Below are 21,882 nucleotides of genomic sequence, written 5' to 3'. Positions count from 1 at the left end.
CTTTATAAGATGCGCACTGATTTCCAGTTATTGGGATGTGTGGAAAGACACCGCTTATGAAAGTCTAGGAACAGTTTTAAAATGGCAACTCAGTTTAGAGCCTTTTCAAATTAATATGAAATCAGGTCCCTAACACTCAACCACAGCTTCTCACATCCCTCTCAGTTGAAATGAGCCATCAAAATGAGCATCATCTGAGATGTCAAATAGGAAAGATCTCCACATGAATACATTGAGCAAGTCTTCATCTAATTTGAGCCTTTCTTTGGCTGTTATTAGTGATAGTGTGTCTGGCTGTTTGTAGCATGGCCCAGACTTCTAGTTCCAGAAAAAATAGGCTCCAGGAGCATATGAATGTTCAGGATTCACTCCTGTGCTCTGTAATGAATCCTGTCAATGACTCCTATTGTGGTCTTGGCATTTCTGAATGTACTAATTTATCTCTGTGTTTTAGCTTGAGTATTTATAATATACAGCATTTTATAATGTAGGATTTCTCAGCTTCTCATCACTTAAAAGACTGTTCTACCATTCACAGGTATAAAGTGTGAACTGAAAAATAAATTAATTCCAAGAACAATAAAGTACTTTTTAAAGCATTGTTAATGTTTTTATTTTTTTAAAAATTCAACAGCAATTTAAAGGTCTTAGTGTGCCAGTTCTTCAGCACCCACAACTCCAGGACATCTTACTCATTCCTGTCATTGGACCCAGGTTTGTAATTTTAAGACTTTAACAACTAAATTTGTGTTACTGAGTTTCACGATAGGTTTTACATTAACCATTTTTGATAACTTAGACACCATTAAAAAGTTGCAAGTGTTTATAAAGCCAAAATATGCAGTCTTGTCCTAGATATCAATTTTTGATCTTTCAAACTCCCCCAGAATTTTGTTATATTTTAAAAGACCATAATCTTCTTTCTCCATTTATGATAATGGACTTCATATTAGTTTTTCCCTACAGCAATTGCCCTGTGGCAGAGTATGTTAGGAGGAGGTAGATTATCTCTGCTGAAGAGCTAGGGACTGTTTGGCAGGGCTCCAAAGTATAGGATCTTGCAGTAGTGCACAGTATTCCTTTGTTAGAAAACTTGTATGTACAAGACTCACATGAGTGTATTTAGGGAAGGTGGCATAAATGATAATGTTGAACAGGAATTCCAGAGTTACATTTATCTCCTTACTATTCACACTTAAGCTGTTTTTTTTTCTTCTAGTTTTCATTTAGACAACTTTAGAGTTCCCTCATTGTTTGCCCTCTTTGAATTTTTCTATTGCTTAATTTGAGTTTACAGTTAGAAGGATAATCTAAATGATCTTTCTTATAATGAGGCTTCAAAATTACACACAATTGTCAATTTTGAGTTTACCAAGACTATGTCAAGTGGGCTTGTAAACTATAGGGGTCATAAACAATACTAGTGTGTACAAACTGCACATTATGGTATTTGCTATTTCTCTTTTACAGTGTTGGACAGTACTTCATTATTTGTTGTCCTGCACGGACCTTAAATCCTTCTTTGAAGTACCAATCTCTAAATAGTCCACTATTTGTACTTGTCCTTGACAAGTCTGAGTCGTTACCTTCCTTATTACCAATCTGCACACAGTTGCTATTAGCAAAATTCCCTGCATCCTGTTAAAATTTTTGTTGTAATAAAGATTTATGGCAGTTATTAAATTTAAAAGGTCACTTTTTGAGTATCCTGCTTGAACATTAAGTTGTTACTGGCAGAGAAAGTGGAGAAGAATGATTTTCACACTTGTTAACAACTTGATTTTGTATATTGGTATCAGATTTTTGGCAGTAGCAGTTTTGGGGCTGAATCTGCATTTTTCCAAGGACTGTCACTTGGTTTTATTCTTTACTTTTTTCAGGACTGAACTACATCTTGTAAGTTTGATATGCAGTAGGTGCATATTTCTCCACCACCCTTTCTCAAACAGCATGTATGAACTGACTTTTTTTCCTGAAATAGACTGATATCAGCAGGTTTTTGTAATGAAATTACACTTTGTATCCTCAGGAAGGATCTACAAAAGCAATCATCTGAAGTCATTGTTGGAGCCCAGTGTGGGAATTCAGTGCTACGAGGAGCGCATGTCTTTGTTCCAGGAATCATATCTGCTTCAAAATGTAAGAGTTAGTTAATATATTCCAATAGGATTTAGAGGCGGGAAACGACCATGCATTCCAGTTGACATCTAGTATCTGTTTTACTTTGGTTTTGTTTGTAAAACTTGCATGATTTTTCTTGCACAATACATATACCAAAATGGTGAGTGCTACCTCTCCTCTTCTGTGCTGCTTTGAGTTCTCTCTCCTTTTTAGAGACTTCAGTTTCTTAACAGCAGGATTGTCGGTCTTTGATATTTTTACATTCTTCTTCTTTTGACTTGAAAAAGGGTTTTTTACAAACATCAGATGTTTTCAAGTGATCCATAACCTGACAAAACTGAAAAGTTAAGCCATTTTGGTGTATACCAGAGAGGTTAATTTTGTAGATTTTCTAATAAGCTACAGTAGTTGCTATTAAAGTCAATATTTACCCTCAGTACTGTCTTGTGTCTCTCTCTTCCAGTGCCAGTGAGCTAGAAAATAGTCTTTTACATATGCTCTTGAACAGTGCTTAGTTTTCAGCTTCATATTGAAACAATTTGTGCTATTTATTATTTAAAGGTCAAACTAACTTTTATAATGTAATTGTGGATGATTCACTTTGTTATTATAGTGGTAGTGACTATGGCTGTGTTAACCACAGCTCTTTTTTTTCCATCTAGATCAGCGTTTCACAAACTGGTGTCCACGAGGTGGACCTCCAGGAGGTCCGGGGGCCCCGCTGATCAACTCCTCCCCCTCCCTCAATTCCTCCCCCACTCTCCCAGCACCTCCTGCACGTTGAGGAACAGCTGTTCAGTGTAGTGCAGGAGGCACTGGGAGGGAGGGGGAGGAGCGGGAAAGAGGCGGGGAAGAGGAGGGGGAGGGTGGGGCCTTGGGGGAAGGGGTGGAGTGGGGCCTGAGGGGGGAGGGGCTTTGGGGTCCGCAAAAAATTTTAAATCAAAATGGGGGTCCTCAGGTTGCTAAAGTTTGAGAACCGCTGATCTAGATGAAAGCAAATTTTGGCCCTGAATAAAAAAAGCACTTATACATGTGCTTAAATTTAGTCCTATTCAGAAAAGTACTTAAACTCATGCTTAACTTTAAGCATGAGCTGAAGTCCCATTGAATAAATACAGTGGCTCTCAAACTTTTTTTACTGGTGACTCTTTCACATAGCAAGCCTCTGAGTGTGACGCCCCTTCTAACTTAAAAACACTTTTTTATATATTTAACACCATTATAAACGCTGGAGGCAAAGCAGGGTTTGGGGTGGAGGCTGACCGCTCACGACCTTCCGTATAATAACCTCGTGACCCCTTGAGGGGTCCCGACCCCCAGTTTGAGAACCCCTGACTTAATATGTATGTTTTCCTGAATCTAGGCATTTATGAGAAACCAAGTAAGTTGCTTCAACTATTGTTAAAACAGCTTTCATTTTGTACAGTTCTACTCATAAATATGCAAAATACTTACTGGGTGAGCAAGTGATTTATCATATTGCGTACATTAGCAAACAGCATCAAATAAAAGGGAAACATACTTCAATAGGACTTTAAAAATATTTTAGAGGAATTGCAGATAGGAAAATGAAGTAGGAGAGTATGCTGTCAGCCTGAAGTCAGGTACAATAAAGCCCTGTATCTAGAAATTGCACTCAACACAGATGGTATAACAAGACATGAATGGTAGTGCATAAATGGGCCTCTTAATCATTGATCAAGTTAAGCAGATAAGAAGAAATCAGTGATCGAAGGTCTTTAAGCTTACTTTGACAAATCTTAATTTTAAGCTTTGGGTTAACCAATATAGCTGCCTGAATGGAGAGAAAACACAATTATTACAAGTTATAACTAAAAATTTGACAGATTGCTGCTGTATTCTAAAGAGATAGACAACAAGGGGAAAAATCTTTTGGCTTTACAAGTGAGGATGGACAAATAATTTGATGGGAGGTAAAGTTAAATATCTGCAAATTTTACAAATACTAGGTAGATGATAGCAACATGGAGTGTCAGTGTTTTGGGTATTGTAGATATCCCAAGAAGAAAATTATCTAGTGTAGAATTTATTTCTGGCTACAAGAATTGATCACAAATATAATACAGTTTTGAAAAGTTCTAAAAGCATGTGTCTATAATAAAATGATCCTTTCCCTCGGGCACATTTAATCTAGCCCCTTGGTCATAGGAAAGATCTCTGAAACACAAACTCTAACTCTTTTGAGGAGCTTTAAACTGCCACATTCATTCCCAGTTCAAAAGCTTAGTTTTGCCTCTGTAGTTTTCCTCTAGTACAACCAGCCAGGCCCTTCAATAAAGAGATCCTAGAAAAGCATGTAGGGAGAAATCTCTAAGCGTGGTTTGAATAATAGTTGCTCTCAGAATGAAGCTTTTACAAGTAGAGGCAGAGCTCAGCAAGTCCACATGTGGACCATGGTTTCTTACTGCTTTACTCCAAGCAGGCTTAACAGAATCTCTTGTACCAGAAACCAAAATGTTCTTCAAGCTCTTCTAGGCAGCAGTGCAGCAAGATATTGAAGACAGTGGGACTACTTGTATTCTTATGATTAGGCACATGCTTAAGTACCTTGCTCAACTAAGTCCTTTACACAGAGCTGGCTTCTCTGTTATATTTTGTGTGCAGAAAATAATTAGGCAATGGGAAAACTGCCAGGTGACTGTGGACTAGCCAACACTGGAGATACTCAAAGCTCGTCTTGACCCTAAATCAATATTGCTGTGATGCAAGGGGTTGAAGTACATGGCCCATCAGAAGTCCCAGATGAGTTGGGCACTGTTCTCTTGCCAAATAATCCATTTTAAAAAAATCTTTCTTTCCCTAGTTATGAAAGCTGGAGATGTGGTCTCTGTATACTCAGATATTGAAGGAAAGTGTAAAAGAGGAGCCAAAGAATTTCTGGGAACCAAAGTTTTTATTGGAAATGGGATTTCTGAATTGAGTCGCAGTGAAATCTTCAGTTCAAATGGCTCACTCAAGTAAGTCCATAGTAACTGCAATGAGGATTAAGAAACTGCATTTATTTATTAAAAAAGGGAGGAATTTAGAAATATTCTGTAATTCAAAGCCACAATCTGCCTTTATGTGTATGAGATGCTACATTGGAGGCATGTGAGAAGGGACATTAAGGCAGTGGGAGCTTTGGGAAGAATTTTGGCTGACTCTGTAAAAATTCCTTCTGGGCTTAACAGGAGTGTACATTACAACAGCTGCTCTATGACCCCTTGAAAGGGTGCAGCATGCACTTCCTCCACCTGATGAAGAAGAGAAAGAGCATCTTGGAACACTGACTCACCACCCTAGTAAAGAGGGCTGTAATCTAGATTCCAAAGGGGCAGGTGACAAAAGGCTTCAGGTTAGGTATAAAAGAAGGTGACCTTAACAGAGGGCTGAAAGTTAGGAGGGATGGGGGGGAATGGCAAATTACAATAGGGTCATAAGAGTAACAAGAGGGAAAACAGTGGGGGAGTCTGCACATCTTAGATGACTATACACAAATGCAAGAGCTATGGGGAATAAACAGGAAAAACTGGAAGTCTTAATACACAAGCAAAAGAGACTTGGTGGGATAAATCTCATGACTAGAATATTGGGGAAAAAAAGAGTATAACTTGTTCAGGAAAGACAGGCTGGCGGGGGAAGGGAGGACGCATTGCATTGTACCCATCCAGAATGTACCCACTTGTTCTGAGGTCCAAAAGGAGGTTAAAGGCAGGCCAGTGGGAAGTTTCTAAGTGAAGATAAAAGAGGGGGAAAACAGTCCAACAAATCAGGGGGAGGAGGTGGATGAGGTATTTCTAGAACAAACAACAGAAAGATCCAAAAAACAAGATCTGGTATTAATGAGGACTTTTACTACCCAGATATCCTTTGGAAAAGTAATATGGCAAAACACAATGTCCAGTAAGTTCTTGGAATGTGTTGGGGACAACCTGTTTTAGATGGTGGGTAAGTAAGCAGGAGTACTGTCATTTTAGATTGATTGTCATTGATTTTGACAAACGGAGTATTAGTTGTGAAGGTGAAAGGCAACTTAGGTGAAAGTGATCATGATGTGATAGGCTTCCTGATTCTTAGGAAAGGAAGTGAGTGAGAGCCACAGAATAAGGACAATTAGTTTAAAAAAAGCAGACTTTAGCAAACTCGGAAAACTAGTAGGTAAGGTCCCATGCAAAGCAAATCTAAGGCAAAACAGTCCGGGAGAGCAGGCAGTTTCTTAAAGACACAATATTAAAGACACAACAGCAAACTGTCCCAATGAAAAGGAAATATAGAAGAAAAGAGGTTCATATGGCTGCATCAGCTCTTTAATGACTTGAAAATCAAAAAGGAATCCTACAAAAAGTGGAAATGGACAAATTGCTAAGGGGGAATATGAAATAATAGCACAAGCATGTGGGGACAAAAATCATAAAGGCTAAGGCACAAAATGAGTTACACCTAACAAAGGACATAAAAGGCAATAAAAAGGTTCTATAAATATATTAGCAACAAGAGAAAGATGAAGGAACAAATAGGTCCTCTATTTAGCAAAGGAGAGCTAGTAATGGACAACATTAAGAAGGTTGAGGTGTTTAGCGTCTATTTTGCTTGTTTTGTCTAAAATAGTTAGTTGTGACCAGATGCTTAACACAATATTAACAACCAGGGAGACAGAACACACTCTAGAATAAAGAAAGAATAGGTTAAAGAATATTTAGATAAGTTAGTCTTGATGAAATTCACCCAGTACTAGCTGAAGTAATCTCAGAACAATTAGTGATCATCTTTGAGAACAGTTGGAGGAGGGGCGATGTTTCAGAGGACAGGAGAAAGGTACTGTTTGCCTGCTTTCAGAAGAGGAACAAAGATGACTTGGGGCATTATAGAATAGTCAGTATAACTTTGATATTTGGAAAGATACTAGAACATAATATTAATTTGTAAACAGCTAGAGGATAATAGAGTTATAAGTAAAAAGAAGAACAGGAGTACTTGTGGCACCTTAGAGACTAACAAATTTATTAGAGCATAAGCTTTCGTGGACTACAGCCCACTTCCACGAAAGCTTATGCTCTAATAAATTTGTTAGTCTCTAAGGTGCCACAAGTACTCCTGTTCTTCTTTTTGCGGATACAGACTAACACGGCTGTTACTCTGAGAGTTATAAGTAATAACCAATTTGGATTTGTTGGGAAAAAATCTTGCCAACCAATCTAATTTCCCTTTTTTGAGAGGGCTAGAGGGATGGGAGAAATAGTAGACATGATATATCTTGATTTTTTTGACACTGTCCTACGTGACATTCTCATAAGTGATCTAGAGAAATGTGGTCTAGATGAAATTACTATAAAGTGGGTGAACAACTGATCGGAAAAACTGTACTCAAAGAGTAGTTATCAATGGCTTGTTGTCAAATTGAAAGTACATATCTAATGGGGTCCCACAGGGGTCTGTCCTTGGCCTGGTACTCATACTATTCAGTATTTTTATTAATGAGTTGGAGTGGAGGGTATTATAAAATTTGCAGCTGGGATTGGTCCATAGCACTTCGGAGAACAGGATTAGAATTCAAAATGATCAGGGCAAATTAGAGAATTGGTCTGAAAATCAACAAGAGGAAATTCAATAAAGAAGTGCAAAGTATTGCCTTCAGAAGGAAAAAATCAAATGAATAACTACAAAATGGGGAATAACTAGTTAGGCGGTAGTACTGCTCAGAAGAATATCTGAGGGTTATAGTAGATCACAAATTGAATATGAGCCAACAATGTGATGCAGTTGCAAAGAAAGCTAATATAATTCTGGGGTGTATTAACAGGAGTGTCATATCTAAGAAACAAAAGTTAATTGTTCTCTATATGGCTCTGGTAAGGCCTCAGTTGAAGTATTGTGTCCAGTATGAACAAACTGGAAAGAGTCCAGAAAAGAGCAATGAAAATGATCAAAGGGTTTGAAAACCTGATCTATGAGGAAAGATTTTAAAAAAATTGGGTGTGTTTAGTCTTGAGAAAAGACAACTGAGGTGGGAGCTGATAAGTCTTCAGATATGTTAAGGGGTTCTATAAAGAGGATTGTGATCAGATGTCCTCTGTGTCCATTGAAGGTAGGGCAAGAAGTATGGCTTAATTTGCAGCAAGGGAGATTTAGGTTAGATATTAGGGGAAAGTTTCTAACTATAAAGATAGGTAAGTACTGGAATAGAATACTAAGGGAGATTGTGGAATTACCATTATTGTTGTTTTTTAAGAACAGGTTAGACCAGTGGTTCTCAAACTTTTTAGCAACCCGAGGACCCCCATTTTGATTTAAAATTTTTTGTGGACCCCAAGATCCCCGCTCAGCCTCAGGCCCCACCCCCCACCCTTCCCCCAAAGTCCCACCCCATCTCTTTCTGCCCCTGCTGTACCCCTGCCCCTCCTCTTTCCTGCCTCTTTCTCCCTCTCCCCTGAGTGCGCCCCGTCCCCGCTCCTCTTCCTCCCTCCCAGCGCCTCCTGCACCTCGCTGAACAGCTGTTTCCTGGCATGCAGGAGGCACTGGGAGGGAGGGGGAGGAGTTGAGTTGATCAACGGGGCCCATAGACCCCTGGAGTACCCTCATGGACCCCCAGGGGTTCGCAGACCCCAGTTTGAGAAACTCTGGATTAGACAAACATTGTCTAGGTATACAGTACTTGGTTCTGCCTCAGCTCAGGGGACTCTACTAAATGACTTCTCAAGATCCCTTCCAGCCTTACATTGGGTCAGCCCTGCCATGTCCCTTCCCACCCACTCCAGTTTTTGGGAAGCTAATGCTTCTGGTTTGCCAGTGGGATTGTGCCCTGCCCTCAAGAGAGGCACAAGAGGCATGGAAAGCTCCTTGTGTCCTTTCTTCCACTTGCATATCTGTGCAGAGCTAAGATAGCCACCATCCTGGTCCTAAATCGTGCTATGTTAATGCTTTTGTAGCAGCTAGCCCAAAGGAGCCTTGATGCTGACCAGGGTTTGTAGGTGCTACCATAGTATAAATATTTATTAATGATAATAATTAATAACAACAATCAGTTGCAGAATGAGTTGTAGATACTGATTTAGTGAATTCTGAAGACATTATTGGTTGGGAAACAAATGGATTTATTTTAACTAGCATTTGACAGTGTCACATTGAGTTTTTGCCAAGTTAATAAGCAGGATGCAGCTTTGATAAACTGTCCTACTGCAACAACAAAGTTTACTTCAGTTTGGCCAGAAATGCAGCCTCACCCTTTTCCACCGCTTTACAACACAGATGTTTTCAGTTTTAAAGGAGCTGTATTTTAGGTTGACTATCTTTAATGAAATCTGTTATAACACTATTTGCCAAAGTATTTGTTATCTTCAAGCATGCTTGGCTTCTCCATTTTTGCTGTCAAAGAAAGTGATTTGGGTTTTTTCCCTCTAGGTCTAGAAACTTGACCTATGAGAGAAGATTGAAAATACTGGGTTTGTTTAGTCTGGAGAAAAGAAGACTCAGAGGGGACATAACAGTTTTCAAGTACATAAAAGGATGTTATAAGGAGGAAAAATTGTTCTCCTTAACCTCTGAGGATAGGACAAGTAAGCGGCTTTCATTGCAGCAAGGGCAGTTTAGGTTGGACATTAAGAAAAACTCCCTAACTGTAAGGGTGGCTAAGCACTGGAATAAATTGCCTAGGGAGGTTGTGGAATCTCCATCACTGGAGATTTTTAAGAGCAGGTTAGACAAACACCTGTCAGGGATGGTCTAGATCGGGGCAGGCAAACTTTTTGGCCTGAGGGCCTCATCGGGTTTCGGAAATTGCATGGAGAGCCGGTTAGGGGTGGGAGTCGTGCCCCCCCGGGACTCTTGCCCCATTCAAACCCCCTGTTCCCTGCCCTCTGACTGCCCCGCCCCCTATCCACACCCCCGCCCCCTGACCACCACTACCCCGAACTCCTCTGCCCTCTATACAAACCCCCACTCCCTTCCCCCTTACCACCCTGCCTGGAGCATCGTTGGCTGGCAGTGCTACAGCCGCACCGCCCCGCTGGAGCCAGCCACGCCATCGCCACCGCGTAGCACAGAGCACCGGGTCAGGCCGAGCTCTGCAGCTGCGCTGTCCCAGAAGCTTGCAGCCACGCCGCCCAGAAGATTGCACCGGCGGTGGAGCAAGCTGAGGCTGCAGGGGAGGGGGAACAGCAGGGGAGGAGTCGGGGGCTAGCCTCCCAGGCCAGGAGCTCAGGGGCCGGGCAGGAAAGTCCTGCGGGCCGGATATGGCCCACGGGCTGTAGTTTGCCCACCTCTGGTCTACATAATATTTAGTCCTGCCATGAGTGCAGGGGACTGGACTAGATGACCTCTCAATGTCCCTTCCAGTCCTATGATTCTCCTACTCACATTCTTCTTTCAGCTTTTTAGAGTTTCTCAGATTTGCATATTAATAAATAGTAGTAAAACCTAGCATTTGTACAGCACTTTACATTTTTAAGTCATTGATCAGATATTAATTAATCCTCACAACACTGCTACAAAGTAAGTAAATTAGTAGTATGCCAGTTTTTCACACGAGGAAACCATTCTTTCTTGGCTATTTTTTAAATGTGCAAAATACAAAGGAATATTTTCTTTACTTTTCAGATCAGCTATTTAGTGAATCCAATGTGATGACATTTCAAAGAGTATTCATTAGCTTGGGTTATAAAAATTGTAAAAGGTTTATTTTATTTGAGTTGATTTTTATGTATTTTCACTTATGCAAAATTCTGTTCACAGTTACATAAGTATAACCCTGATGTCTAAAGAGGAATGTGCCCCTTTATCATTAATATCAATATTGCTGAAAAACAAAAAGCAGACCATCACCAGCCAAAGTAGTATCAATTGTGTCACTCAGAAATTTTCTGAATGTCTTGTGAAAAGGTGATTATTAAGAGAACAAAGGAATATTTCAATGGCAAAATGTAATTTTAAGAACTTTAGAACAGAGCAGATAATTTAGTGGATTCAGATTTAATGTGAGTTTCTTGCTTTTCAGAGGAATAGGTGTAAGAATGACAGACCCAGTTTACCTTAGTCCTTCGTTGGACAATGTGCTGTCCAGTTACTTGTTTTTGCAGGTAAGTGCATTACTAAATAGGGCTGTACAATTTTCAGAAGAATGAATATCCTTCAAGTGGTTCATTAGAACTCTAAAGGGTTTCCATTTTTCAGAGTGCTTCCATAACACCCATTTCAATACTTTCTTCACGGACGTTGGATATAGATAGAATATAGATAATGCCCCCACCTGTGCCTTTCCCACCATAGTGGTCATTCTACATCCTGCAGGCATCATACAGGCAATATTTTCCCAAGCCACCAAGCAGCAAGTAGAAATATATAGACACTCGTCACCAAAGCCAGTAGAGCCATCCAACATCTCCCAGGAACAGACTTTGGAGGAAACAGAGCAGGAATTAGAGCAGGAGGCTTTTCTTGCAACCAAATCATCTTCCTCATCTGACAAGACCATCATGCCTCTGACCCCTAATACCGGAGAAGATTTCAAACAGTTTCAGGAAGTGTTTAAAAGAATAACTGACACGCTTCAAATCTCTCTTAAAGAGGTTACCGAATCTCAGTATAAGCTCATGGACATACTCCACACATTGACCTCTTCCAAGATTGCCTTGCCCATAAACAAGACCATTATGGAGCCTGCCACAACCATCTGGAAAACCCGGGCCACAATCCCACCTACATGTAACAGGGCGGACAAAAAATATTATGTCCCTTTGAAGGGGCTAGAATTTTTATTTTCCCACCCCCGACCAAATTCTCTTGTGGTGGACACTGTTAATGAAAGAACATAAGAACGGCCATACTGGGTCAGACCAAAGGTCTATCTAGCCCAGTATCCTGTCTTCCGACAGTGGCCAATGCCAGGTGCCCCAGAGGGAACGAACAGAACACATAATCATCAAGTGATCTATTCTCTTGTCGCCCATTCCCAGCTTCTGGCAAACTGAGGCTAGGGATACCATCCCTGCTTATCTTGGCTAATAGCTATTGATGGACCTATCCTCCATGAATTTATCTAGTTCTTTTTTGAACTTTGTTAGAATCTTGGCTTTCACCACATCCTCTGGCAAAGAGTTCCACAGGTTGACAGTGTGTCATGTGGAAAAAATACTTCCTTTTTGTTTGTTTTAAACCTGCTGCCTATTAATTTCATTTGGTGGCCCCTAGCTCTTGTGTTATGAGAAGGAGTAAATAACACTTCCTTATTTACTTTCTCCACATCAGTCATGATTTTATAAACCTCTATCATATCCCCCTGTAAGGGGTCGGACTCACCCCTGCAGCGCCTCCTGCTGGTTATCCTGGGAATCAGCTCACTCCAGCCTGGAGCGCCCTCTGTAGGCCAGTGATCCACCTTGTCGTTAGCGCTGGCCCCCGTGTACCTCCCATGACCCCGGTACTCCTTGCTCTGGGTGCTGCCCCCTGGCAGTACCCACACATGCTGGGTCTCCCCTCCAGAGGAACCCCCACCCACTAACCCCACTTCGCCTCAGTGTAAGGCTACTGCCAGTCATCGTCTAGCCCCACACCTGGGACAGACTGCAGTATCAGCCTACTCATCACTGGTAAGGAGGGTTTGGACCTGCTGTCTTGGCCCACCTCTGGGCTGCCCTCTGCAACCCCCAGTACCCCTTGGCCCAATGCTAGGCCACAGCCTGGGGCTTTCCAGGTTGGAGCTCCCCAGCTCCTCAGCCTTTCCCCAGCCCTGCTCCACTCAGGTACCCTGTCTCCAGCTCCCGGCAGCCAGACCCTTCTCTCTCTGAGTGCAGAGAGAGACTCCTGAGCTCCTGGCTCCCAGCCTCTTTATACAGGCCAGCTGGGTTCTGATTGGGGCATGGCCCAGCTGCAGCCACTTCCCCAATTAGCCCAGCTTTTAGAGCTACAGCTTTCAAGCCCTCCCAGGCCACTTTTTAAACCCCTCAGGGCAGGAGCGGGTATCCACCCCGCTACACTCCCCTTAGTCATCTCTTATCCAAGCTGAAAAGTCCCAGTCTTATTAATCTCTCCTCATAAGGCAACATTATTCCACGTCCACACCTCATCATAAGGAGTGGAAAAGGCTGGATTTACTTGGCTACAAGGCCTACTCTTCAGCAACATTACTGTTTAGAATTGCCAATTATGAAGCTCTCTTGGCAAAATATGACCATACAACATATTCAAAATTAGCAGACTGTATTGAACTTATACCAGAGGAAAAGAGAGAGCAGTTTACATTGCTCATTTTTGAAGGCCACCTTCTATGTCGAACAGCCCTTCAGGCAACACCGGATTCTGCTAACACTGTGGCGAGGACAATCACAACTGCCATCTGAATGCGCCGGGCCTTCTAGCTGCACCTGTTGAGGTTTCCAAGGGAGGTGCAATCAGCAGCAGATGACCTTCCTTTCGAAGGTCCGAAGCTGTGTGCCAGCAAGATTGACAAGTTTCCTTAAAGGACTTGAGAGTCACTCTTAGATCTCTAGGCATCTATACACCTGCAACAAAATGCAAACCGGGCAAGTATTATACGTCATAACATCTTAGGCTCTGTACACACACAACCAGAAACAATATGATCCTAAAAGATGTAGGCAAAGACCACCCAAACGAAGATCAAATTCTTCACAGCTGTCCACATCACAGCAACCCACCTCCAAACAACAAATTTGAAGATTTGGTTGTGGGATTGACAGACCTCCCCCAACTATTGTTGCTAACTCCACACTCCATCAATCATCTGTTTACAGACCATCTGGTACCATTCTATCCATTCTGGCGTATTTATCACTTCTGACAAATGGGTACTAGAGATCAGCAAAACCAGCTATTCCATCCAGTTCCTTTCCATCCTCCCTCCCCACCCCTCTTCAGGGGACCCCTCTCACGAGTCACTCTTGAGGCGGGAAATAGAACACCTTCTGCAATTAGGCATGGTAGAACCAGTGCCAGTACAACACAGCGGGAAAGACTTCTATTCCCATTATTTTTTAACACAGAAGAAGTCTGGGGAATGGAGACCCATTCTCGACCTCAGGAAACTAAACAAATTTATCAAAACACAACATTTCAGGATAGTAACTTTAGCAACAGTATTTCCTTCTGTGGAATGAGGGGATTGGTTTGTAGCCCTCGACCTGCAAGATGCATATTTTCACGTCATCATGCACACAACACACAGGCGGTTCCTCCGATTTGTATTGGGACAGGACGACTTCCAATACATGGTACTACCCTTTAGTCTCTCCATGGCCCGTTGAGTGTTTTCCAAAATTCTAGCAGTGGTGGCGGCCCACCTGAGCAAGCAAGAGGTCATGATCTACCCATATTTAGACTATTGTCTAATCAAGGCTCACACTCAAGAAGAAGCCGTCGAAGCCATGCAAAAGACAATGTCACTTTTCATAGATCTCAGTCTACAAATAAACCTTCAAAAGTCAATGCTAACACCAGTTCAACAACTGGACTTTATTGGGGCCCACCTAAACTCTATAGAGGCAAAAGCATCACTATCACCTCAGAGAGTTGTTGCCCTGACAAACTTGATCGATACCACGATACACAGTCTACAAGTATCCGCTAGGACCTGCCTTCGTCTACTAGGTCACATGGCGGCGACCACATATGTCATAAGTCAGTGGTTTTCAAACTTTTGTACTGGTGACACCTTTCACACGGCAAGTCTCTAAGTGCGATCCCCCTTGTAAATTAAAAACACTTTTTTTTTTCTTTAACACTATTATAAATGGTGGAGGCGAAGCAGGGTTTCGGGTGGAGGCTGACAGATCGCAACCCCCATGTAATAAGCTTGCGACCCCCAGTTTGAGAACCTCTGTCATAAATCATGCCAGACTATGCATGCGCTGCCTGCAAGCTTGGCTCAGACAGTATACATCTCACACAAACACAGACTGAACAAACTCCCCTAAGCATGCCAATTAAGGTTAAGGACTCGTTACAGTGATGGACCCACCTGTACAACATGTGCGCAGGTGTCCCCTTTCTACACCTCTGCCCCCCGCCCCGAAATGATCATTACAACTGATGCCTCCCTACTGGGATGGGGTGCCCGTTTAGACAGTCTCACAGCACAGGGCAGGTGGTCTCCTTCGGAATCAACACTCTACATGAACATTCTGGAACTGCAAACAGTTCATAATGCCTGTGCGCACTTCGTGCCTCTAGTTGAAAACAAAGCCATACAGGTCATGACGGACAACATGGGAGGAGCGAGAATGTACTCCCTATGCACAGAGGCCAAAAAGTTGTGGACATTGTGCATCCAACACAACATTAACATATCAGCCACCTACTGGGATCTCAGAACATCACAGCGGACGCTCTAATCTGAAAGTTCACGCATGACCACGAGTGGGAAATAAATACCTCCCTGATCCAGAACATATTTCAAAGATGTGGGTTTCCCTATTTGCCAGAAGCTGGAACAGCAAATGTCCAACGTTTTGCTCCAGAGTGGGTCTGGAACCAAAATCCAGAGGAGATGCATTTTTCATCCAATGGGACATACCTCTCCTGTACGCCTTCCCTCCCATCCCGCTACTGCCCAGAGTCACACAAGATCAGATCTGATCAAGCCAAAGTCATTCTGATTAGCTCCAGCATCCCCAGGCAAACATGGTATCTATACCTACAACAGATGTCAGCATGCCCACTATAAGTCCTTCCACTTTTTCCAAATCTCTCCTCTTAGGATGCATACCAAACTCTGCAAACGTGGAGATGGTCCATCCGAGAGTCTGGCTCCTCAGTGGTTCCCAGGTGAGGAGATGATCTGCTCCAAAGAAGTTAAGGACATCTTGCTAAACAGCAGACGGACAATTACACGCTCGACATACCTCCACAAATGAAGAGATTCCGCATGTGGTGCCTAAACAAACAAATGGAAGCCACCAATTCTACCCTGCCCATAGTCTTGGGCTACATACTTTACCTTAGGAAATCAAGTCTCAATGAATTAATTACAAGTACATCTGGCAGCAATTACAACCTTCCACCACAAGGTGGATGACTTTTTGACCTTTGCACACTCAACTACTAAAAGAATCCTGCAGAGCGTTTGTAACCTCTACTCAGAACCTAGAGCCCCAACTGCTCCGTGGGACCTCACCTTAGTGCTTTGATCTCTGATGACTACCCCATTCGAACCTCTGGCTACGTGTTCACTACTACATCTTTCCATGAAAGTAGCCTTTCTAGTAGTCATCACATCAGTGAGGCATGTTGGAGAAATAGGGGCCTTAATGGCAGACACACCATATACAATTTTTCTTAAGAATAAGGTCACTCTGAAACCCCACCCTAAATTCTTGCCTGAAGTCTCTTCTTCATTTCACCTCAACCGACCCATCCATCTTCCCACATTCTTCCCTAAACCTCATAAGGATAGGCAAGAGGTGACATTCCACATTCTGGATGTTAGAAGGGCACTAGTCTTTTATCTAGAATGGACCAAGCTGTTCAGAAAAACTTCTAAGCTGTTCCTCTCCACCAGGAACGCTCCAAAGGCAAACCCATTTCTAAGCAGACTTTTCAAATGGATTTCGGACTGCATCCAGCTCTGCTACTGTCAACATGGCTACAGCCCCCTTCACAGGTCAGAACACACTCCACAAGAGCAGTAGCCACATCAGTAGCCTTCTTGAATGACGTGCCTTTTAATGTCATATGCAAAGCAGGTACTTGGGCATCACCCCACACATTCATACAACACTATGCATCTGACACTCGGCTGGGACACACGGTCCTATCGTCCATTCAGATTTAACTCCGATCCCTCCTTCCACCTGAGGTGCACTGCTCTACAGTCACCTAAAGTAGAGCACCCACAGGGACATCACTCGAAGAAGAGAGGGTTGCTCACCTTGTGCAGTAACTGAGGTTCTTCAAGATGTGTGTCCCAGTGGGTGCTCCTCTACCCTTCCCCCCTCCCCTCTACTTTTGGAGTTCTAATTAGTCCTCTGCCATAGAGAGGGAACTGAGCAGGTGCTGCTCAGCGCTAATCAACTGCCACAACAGGCGCAAGCCGGGGAGAGCACATTCTCTGACTAGAGGTGCAGAGTGCTCAATCACCTAAAGTGGAGCACCACGGGACACACATCTCGAAGAACCTCAGTTACTGCACAAGGTGAGTAACCCTCTCTTCTCCCCAGTACATGTGCTCTGTTAATACAGTGCAAAGCTTGCTTGCAAGTGCCTTAAATCATGTGTTTGAGATCTAATATGTTAGCATTGGAGCTCTAGCTTTGGAGCTGCAGTTTACATTTGTAAAAAATTAAATTTCCGTTAGTATTCAATTAAGGAATGTGATTAGCTAATCTACAAACACCTTGACTCTACCAAAACAATCTGCATCTCTGTCGCCTTCCTGGTCTCTCTCAGCATGCCCCCTCATGTCAGGCTTCTTGCCTTTCCCTGTCTTCAGGTGGAATTCCACAGTTCTCCCACTCCATACCAGGCCCTGGGCTACCATACCTTGTGTATCAACTGTGCTTGTTCAGAAGCTCTGACTCTGGTTCTTCCCTTGTGATCAGTGGTATATATAGTGACCAGAGAGCCACCTTAAACCCAAAGGATTGTTTATTTTACCAGTCGGAACAAAGCTTTTAGAGAAAAGGGATTTTAAAACAAACAGTATACACACAAATCTATCTTGTCCATAGGCTTGCCATTCCTGAGGGTGGCCTAGGCAGATCTAACTTCTTCAGGCACTCCAGTGGGTGCTGGGTGTCAGCTGGGTGGCTGAACAGCTCCTCAATTAGCCTCCCCACTAGAGAGAGGGAGTTTTCTACACATGCAGCGCTGCAGCTGCACTGATGCAACTGTGCCACTACAGCACTTCTGGTGAAGACGCTCTATGCTGATGGGAGAGAGCTCTCCTGTCGGCATAATAAAACCACCTCTGTGTTCCACGGTTTACTCCGGCGCTTATGTCAGTGTAACTTATGTTGTTCAGGGGGGTGGTTTATTTACACCCCTTGAGCAACATAAATTATGCTCACATAAGCTGTAGTGTAGACATAGTCCATGACACTTTTTATCCAGTCAGAGTTCCTTTGTTTCTGTCAGATCCTGGGCTTCAGCCCTGCTTCTCAAATCAGATCAGTAGGCTGTACAGGACATTGAGGCAGACTCCAGAGCTAAGGACTCTGCCATTGTCCCATACCAACCCTCAGATGTTTGCTGAGGGATGGTTTATTTGAGCCATTATTCTGCTTCCTAGTCGCTTTCTTTACAGCCCTTCATTAAGCTAAACAAACAAATTCATACAGTAAATCTCCTAATGACCAGGTCAACATGGTATTACAGGGCAGCTCCACGTCAGTCACAGTATCATCCTGTTTTATTTAGCTTTATAGTTGCCTTAGTCAGTCATGAATCCCCAGGAAATGCCCAGCGTCTCAATTGTTAATGTTTAAGTTTAGGAGAAAAGCAACCAGAGATGTAAAGTGAAAGTGAAAGATATACACTTAATATGAAGTATTTAAATTGAAATTATTTAAGCTCTGTAATGGAGAGAGCAACAAAAATATAAGTGCCTTCATTGCTTGATGAGATGGTTTTCAGTATATATTCCCTACATTTGTCATCCCTGAAACAAGACTGTTTTACAGCACTATTTCAACCTTTTTGTTTTAATGATAGAACTTGCCCTCTGCAGTTGTAAGCCATGTTTTAAACCCTCAGCCAGGAGAGAGAATTCTGGACATGTGTGCTGCACCTGGGGGAAAAACAACCCATCTTGCAACATTAATGCATGACCAGGTAAGAAAAGTCATTGAGCATTTTTTATCTCAGTAAGGAAGGTTTGACCTGCATTTCATTAGCATGGCTCACTTCGCTTATCTATTGATATCCAACGATAACACAAAATAGAAAACCATTAATATTTGAATATGCTGCTTACTTTGCAGCATGTCAGAATTATTGAAATAAATACAGGTCTGTCTTTTCACATAGTCACTTATTACAAATAGAACCTTATTTGCCTCAAACTAACTGATCTGGTTTTAGTGGACATTTGTGACCAAAGTTTTTTTAAAAAGTGTTCACATCTTTGTTTAGCAGAAGCATTAATAATGTGTAGGGCAGTGTTGAGGAATGTACAAGAGGAGGATGTATGGGAAGCATAATGAGTTATTTCTAAAGTGCCATAAGACTCCACAACTTTTTACAAAACACAGAAAGACCTTGCCCTAAGGAGTTTTTCAGTCTAGGAGACAAGTAAAATACAATATAAATAGGGCTTCTGATTTTAACAGATTAATACTGTTAAAACATCCCAATGCAAATAAATAAATCAATAAATCACTGTTTATCCAATAGACACTGGAAATGGCCATTTTAATTTGGCAAGCTGACCTTGAGCCATTATTGCCACATTCTTAGTGCTTTGCATTGCAGAGGAACTTCAAGGATCTTCGACCCAGTCGAAATCTTCTATACTAATTGAAGGAAAATATTAAATAACATTTTCTTCCAGACTTTCCCAATGCTCACAAACAATGTTGACCAAAATACTGCCAGCAGGATCTGCTGCATTTGCCAAAGGGAACATTTCTATTGTTCCTTTTGCTACTTTTTCACACCAGAGGGATAACTTAGACCAGGGGTGGGCAAACTTTTTGGCCCGAGGGCCACATCTGGGTATGAAAATTGTATGGCCGGCTATGAATGCTCACGAAATTGGGGTTGGAGTGCAGGAGGGGGTGAGGGCTCTGACTGGGGGTGTGGGCTCCAGGATGGGGCCAGAAATGAGGAGTTCAGAGTATGGGAGGAAGCTCCGGGCTGGGGCAGGGAGGGAGGAGTGCAGGGGGGAGGGAGGGCTCTGGCTGGGGGTGCGGGCTCTGCGGTGGGGCTGAGGATGAGGGGTTTGGGATGTAGAAGGATGCTCTGGGCTGGGACTGAGGGGTTTGGAGGGTGGGAGGGGGATCAGGACAGGGGGGTGGCTCAGAAATGCAGGCTCCTGGAAGCAGCAGCATGTGCCCCCTCTGGTTCCTACGCAGAGGTGCAGCCAATGGGAGCTGCGGGCGTGGCACTTGGGTTGCGGGCAGCATGTGGAACAGAGCCCCCTAGCTGCCCCTACGCGTAGGAGCCGGAGAGGGGAGATGCCGTTGCTTCCGGGAGCTGTGCAGAATGGCCCCCGACCCTGCTTCCCGGCTGGAGCGCCAGAGTGGGGCAAGCCCCAAGCCCTGCTTCCCAGCAGGAGCTCGAGGGCCTAGTCATCTGCTTGGAAGATATGTCTGCATCTCCAAGGAGAAGATGGAGAAGAAGGAGGAGGAGAAGAAAAGTTACTTCAAGAAATCGCTAACCCCTGCTGTTTTAGGTGCAATAGATAGTACAGGACATGCTGGATAGAGGACTGCTTTGACAAGACCCCAGATTGACAAGACCAAATAGAAAAATGCCTCCATTATGAACGTAAGCAGCTTTGGTAGCTCAGAGCTCTATCAGCTGGCAACAATATGAGCTTTCCATCTCCATGTGGATAACCATTCTGTATTTTTTGGTGATATGATATTCAGATTTGTGAAGAGCCAGAAAAAGTTGTACCCTCATATAAGAGAACCTGTCCCTCCTAGGACTTGAACCTAGTTTTGTGAAAGCTCATAGGGCCACTGTTTGACCCTTCAGCAATGTGCTTCTTACTATACCTGTCTCTAAAAGTGGCTTTCCTGATAGCGATAGCTTCAGCCAGGAGCGTGGTCGAAATGCATGCTCTGACATCTGAATCACCTTATACAAGCTTTTTTAAGGATAAAGGTGTACGTGTGCTGTTATCTGAGATTTCTCTCTAAAGTGGTATTTAATTTTCGTATTACCCAGTCAACTAACTTACCCCTCTGCATTGGAGTTGTCTGGCAAGAAGGAACTGAGGGCATTCGGGGGTAGTTGGGCCCTTTACCGGCACGCAGGGGCACACAGCAGCACAGGGTGCTCAAGCTGCCCGAACAGGTACCACTAAGGGAAAAATTTCCAGTGACTGTGCACGGGGTGCATGCACGCCAAAAGTGGAATGGACATGTGCAACACATCTTAAAGAACAGCAATGAATCAGCTGCAGCAGGCCGTGGAGGCATTGTGAGTGCTTAATATTGGAAGGCTTAGTGAAAGTTGTATGTTTGACAAAAGGAGAAAGTCTATTACACGTGAAAGGGATGCATGAAATTTAACAGTTGGAGGAAGACAAAGGAGAAAACACACACAAGCACTATGTCCTTCCAAAAAAAGTATAGGGAGAGAGGTGTAAGGACTTGCCCATATCAAGGCATGTTCAGTCTGAAGGAAAGGGCTATGAGGTTGTTCTTTTACATGGGGGGGTGGGTGTCTATTTTAGTCATTTCAAGAAAATGTAACATTTATTAGCTGAATTGTCATTTTTGACTGGAATGTATACAATGTAAGGTGAGTTAGAGAGATCTTACAGTTTGCAACAGAATGCACTTCAGTAGTTATCCGTGCATTCACAGTAGGACTTTGCAATGGTTAGTTGTGTGTACTTTAAAAAGCCATACAATTTGCTGTATGTGACAGTCTGCTTGAAATAATCATTGTGGTGCTTAGGGAAGTGGCCAGCCCTTCAATATAGGAAAATTGCAAACATGCATAGGCATTCAGTAGGTAGAGCCATGAAATTTACAAATGAAGAGCTTCAGTGTGGTGATGAAGAGCTTCTATATAGCAATGTGCCTTTGCCATTGATATACTTCCATCTATAGTTTTTTCATGAGACACGTTTTTCATAGTTTG

The 21,882-nt window shown here is 42.9% G+C and overlaps 1 protein-coding gene across 2 annotated transcripts in view; it reads left to right on the top strand.

The window, feature by feature from the left end:
* The window catches only part of NSUN6 (NOP2/Sun RNA methyltransferase 6), a 36,161-nt gene that overhangs the window by 5,758 nt on the left and 8,521 nt on the right, over positions 1-21,882 (top strand). For both annotated transcript variants that reach the window (XM_054020632.1, XM_054020631.1), the window contains exons 4-8: positions 635-714; positions 2,030-2,139; positions 4,946-5,099; positions 11,111-11,192; positions 18,778-18,897. In XM_054020632.1, the coding sequence (XP_053876607.1) occupies positions 635-714; positions 2,030-2,139; positions 4,946-5,099; positions 11,111-11,192; positions 18,778-18,897 (546 nt within the window). The remainder of the gene's footprint in view (positions 1-634; positions 715-2,029; positions 2,140-4,945; positions 5,100-11,110; positions 11,193-18,777; positions 18,898-21,882) is intronic.

The sequence above is a fragment of the Malaclemys terrapin genome, chromosome 2 (assembly GCF_027887155.1).
Source record: "Malaclemys terrapin pileata isolate rMalTer1 chromosome 2, rMalTer1.hap1, whole genome shotgun sequence".
NCBI classification, from domain to species: domain Eukaryota; kingdom Metazoa; phylum Chordata; order Testudines; family Emydidae; genus Malaclemys; species Malaclemys terrapin.
This window is presented reverse-complemented; position numbering and strand designations above follow the sequence as displayed.